Source organism: Propithecus coquereli, unplaced genomic scaffold (assembly GCF_000956105.1).
Source record: "Propithecus coquereli isolate 6110/MARCELLA unplaced genomic scaffold, Pcoq_1.0 Scaffold51, whole genome shotgun sequence".
Classification (NCBI taxonomy): domain Eukaryota; kingdom Metazoa; phylum Chordata; class Mammalia; order Primates; family Indriidae; genus Propithecus; species Propithecus coquereli.
In genome coordinates this window covers 1,530,529-1,533,457 of record NW_012150952.1, presented here as the reverse complement: position 1 = coordinate 1,533,457, position 2,929 = coordinate 1,530,529, and the positions used below count along the sequence as shown (strand labels likewise).

The window sequence follows — 2,929 nt, the reverse complement described above, 5'->3', positions numbered from 1 at the left end:
CACATAACACATATGTTTATAATTACAGCAAAGGAGTTAATATATGGTGTCCTGTCTGGGAAAAAACTCATCATCTCCATTTTACAAATAGACATATTGAGGACAGATAGGCTGAATAATTTTCTGAAGTAATATAATAGCTCAAGGTGAAATACATTAGGACCCAATTTCCCCAGTATTGAATCCTAGATAGTATAGTGGAAAGAATGCAAAATTTACAAGTAGAGAAAACTAGGTTTGAATGTTGGCTGTACCACTCACTAGCTATGAGAACTTGTGCAGGTTATATGCTCTCTGCCTCAATGTCTTTATCTGCAATATGGGTCCACTATAACCTAATTAGCAGGGATGCCGTGAGGAATAAACTAAAGCATCTGCACACAGTTTCAAGTTAAATAGAAACTGTAGGCATGGTAACACTTTATGAAGACATAGGAGGCAAAAAACCATCATTCCTATAGGGACAGAGTTCCTTAGGAGTCTGTTTCCCAGGGCTATTCTGAAAGAAATAGTTGAAAAGAGATTACATTTTACCATGAAGAAAGCATATTGCATGCATCACATATAATCCATGTACGGCTACCATGGATTTAAAACATTGACTCTGTAAGTCTTGGAGCTCAGGGAGAAACTTTCATTATCAGCACCCTAGGAGGCAGAAATTTTTTCTCACATCTCAGAGGAAATTGTAAGCGCAGGTAAGTGTGGTAGACCCTTAACATGTGGAGGACACAGGACAACACTGTTTACTTGGACCAAATCTCCAGGATATCTGTGTTCCTAATAAGCCTTGGTCAGCAACCAGCGAGACGGGAGTATGATAATTCTACAATTATGGTAATTTAATTTTATGAAAATTCATTGGAGGAATAAACACATTTTAATTTACATGATAAATATTCTTGGTGCCTAATAATTGACTTACAATGTTGATATGGGCAGATTTTTTTAAGCCCATGTTAAATATGCTTTAAAAATTATCTTAAAACATTAACCTTAAGGATTAATCATAAGATTCTTGTTTAAAAATGCTTTCAACTTATATGATCTCTTGAGGAATACTGTACTGATAAAATGTTTCAAGTTAAAGTTGAATGCATGTTTTCCTGAAACGATATAAGTAGAAAGGCTGTATATTAAAAAAAACTCTGTCATATATAATTTTAAAACACACTAATTTTTATTCTTTCACTGACTCAGGTTTGCAAAGTGTTAGCATCATTTAATTTTAAGCTTAACATTTTGAATAGAGAGTAAGAAAACAAAATATTTAGGATAATTACACCATACCTTAATAATCTTTAAAGTTCCCACATTTGTTCTTTCATTCATTTCTATGTCAAACCAATTTCCCTCATTTCCAGAGATAAAGAAAATCACTGCCATCCAATTGGCTGAGAATTCTTCATCCAAATCAATTACTCTAAGTTGGAGCGCGTTTGAACTTAGAGCATTTTCTTCAATATTTACGGAATACTGAAATAAGGAATAAAAAATTTAACACAAACTTCTTGAACGAGAGAAAGAACTATGCTAGGTTTATACTGGCATGTTGATAGTTATTCAGTATTTAGAAAATATATCTTTGTTTATCATCTCACTTTTCATTATTTTAATCCATTTATTTTCTATTATATAATATAAACAAACACAAGAAAAAGGTATGTGTCTGCATTTGCGTTGTATGTCACTAAATATAACATGTACATCTGTAAAAAGAACTGTACAAATCTTAGAATGTGATGAATTTAAAGTTATTGATTTCAAGAACAAACACTTACTGTAGTCTGTTCCAAGTATGGGATGTTATCATTGACATCGAGGATTTTGATGTTGCATTCACACTCTGCTGACAAGCCGTCCGCCCCACCGTCTCGGTCTGAGCCTCTTACAGCAAGAGAGTACTGGCCGTATTGCTAAAAATACAGATTACAAGCAATATCACCCTTGACCTCAGCAGTCTTCACTCTTATGTAAAGTTCTTTTAAATGTTGGGCTCAACATTTACTTAAATCTATGATAGAGGTAGGGGTAACACAGAATGTTGAAAACCTACAAATCTCACATGTACATTGCCGACAATACTTAATCCAGCAGCAGTTAAAAGAAGCAATACTTTTTCAAAGGCTTCATTCCTTATTAATCACAGTATTTGCATAGGTTAAAAAGTTTATAAAGGGTGAAACAAACCAGAAGGATCAAGAGGAGAGAGATTAAGATTTACCAAAGATTTATGGTATGAAAATTTCATACCCTAAATAATCAGCTCCTGAACGTGCAAGAAGAATAAAGAGATGACAAATGCTTCATATTTTTGGGAGGCAGTGGGTTATGGCAATGAAGTTATTGAGGATTTATTTATTCTTGATTCTATTGAACGGTGCTCACATATTTAGAAGCTGGTAAAAGCTATGGAGGCTTTCCTAGACTTGGGCATAAATGCATACTCATTCAAAATTATGGGTCTAATTTTACGGGTTTTATAGCTAGAGACACTTTGAGGTCTCTCCATGGACCCCAGATTAAGAATACTTCCTGCTCTGATGGTTTCCCAATGGCTGCAGAGTTCCTTTACTTTTGACATTCTTTTCTTACAGCATTTTACCACTAAAATTCTTTTCATGTTAAAGAAATCCCATCTTTTCACGTTAAAGAAATCCCATTGGACTGTTCAAGAAAGTTTGAGAGAGAAAAAGCTAAATAGTCAATTTCTTTTAACGGTAATTTTCAGACAGGTACAAAGGGAGATTTAGGTAACTTAGGAACTGATAGCATTTAGATCATGAAGGAGTGTAAAAATAATCTGATTCATCCTAAACCTAAAAGTCATCAGCAAGGACTTTGCTATTTTTAAGCAATTATAATAATTAAAATAAACTTTAATTGAGTATTGATTAGAAAATACAGCTTTCTCACTTATACCTCTAAT

General features: G+C 33.6%; 1 protein-coding gene across 1 annotated transcript in view; it reads right to left on the bottom strand.

The window, feature by feature from the left end:
• The window catches only part of DSG1 (desmoglein 1), a 34,310-nt gene that overhangs the window by 16,313 nt on the left and 15,068 nt on the right, over positions 1–2,929 (bottom strand). Inside the window, exons 7-8 of the mRNA XM_012656590.1 lie at positions 1,782–1,916; positions 1,291–1,476 (exon numbers count right to left, since the gene is read on the bottom strand). Coding sequence (XP_012512044.1) covers positions 1,291–1,476; positions 1,782–1,916 — 321 coding nt within the window. The remainder of the gene's footprint in view (positions 1–1,290; positions 1,477–1,781; positions 1,917–2,929) is intronic.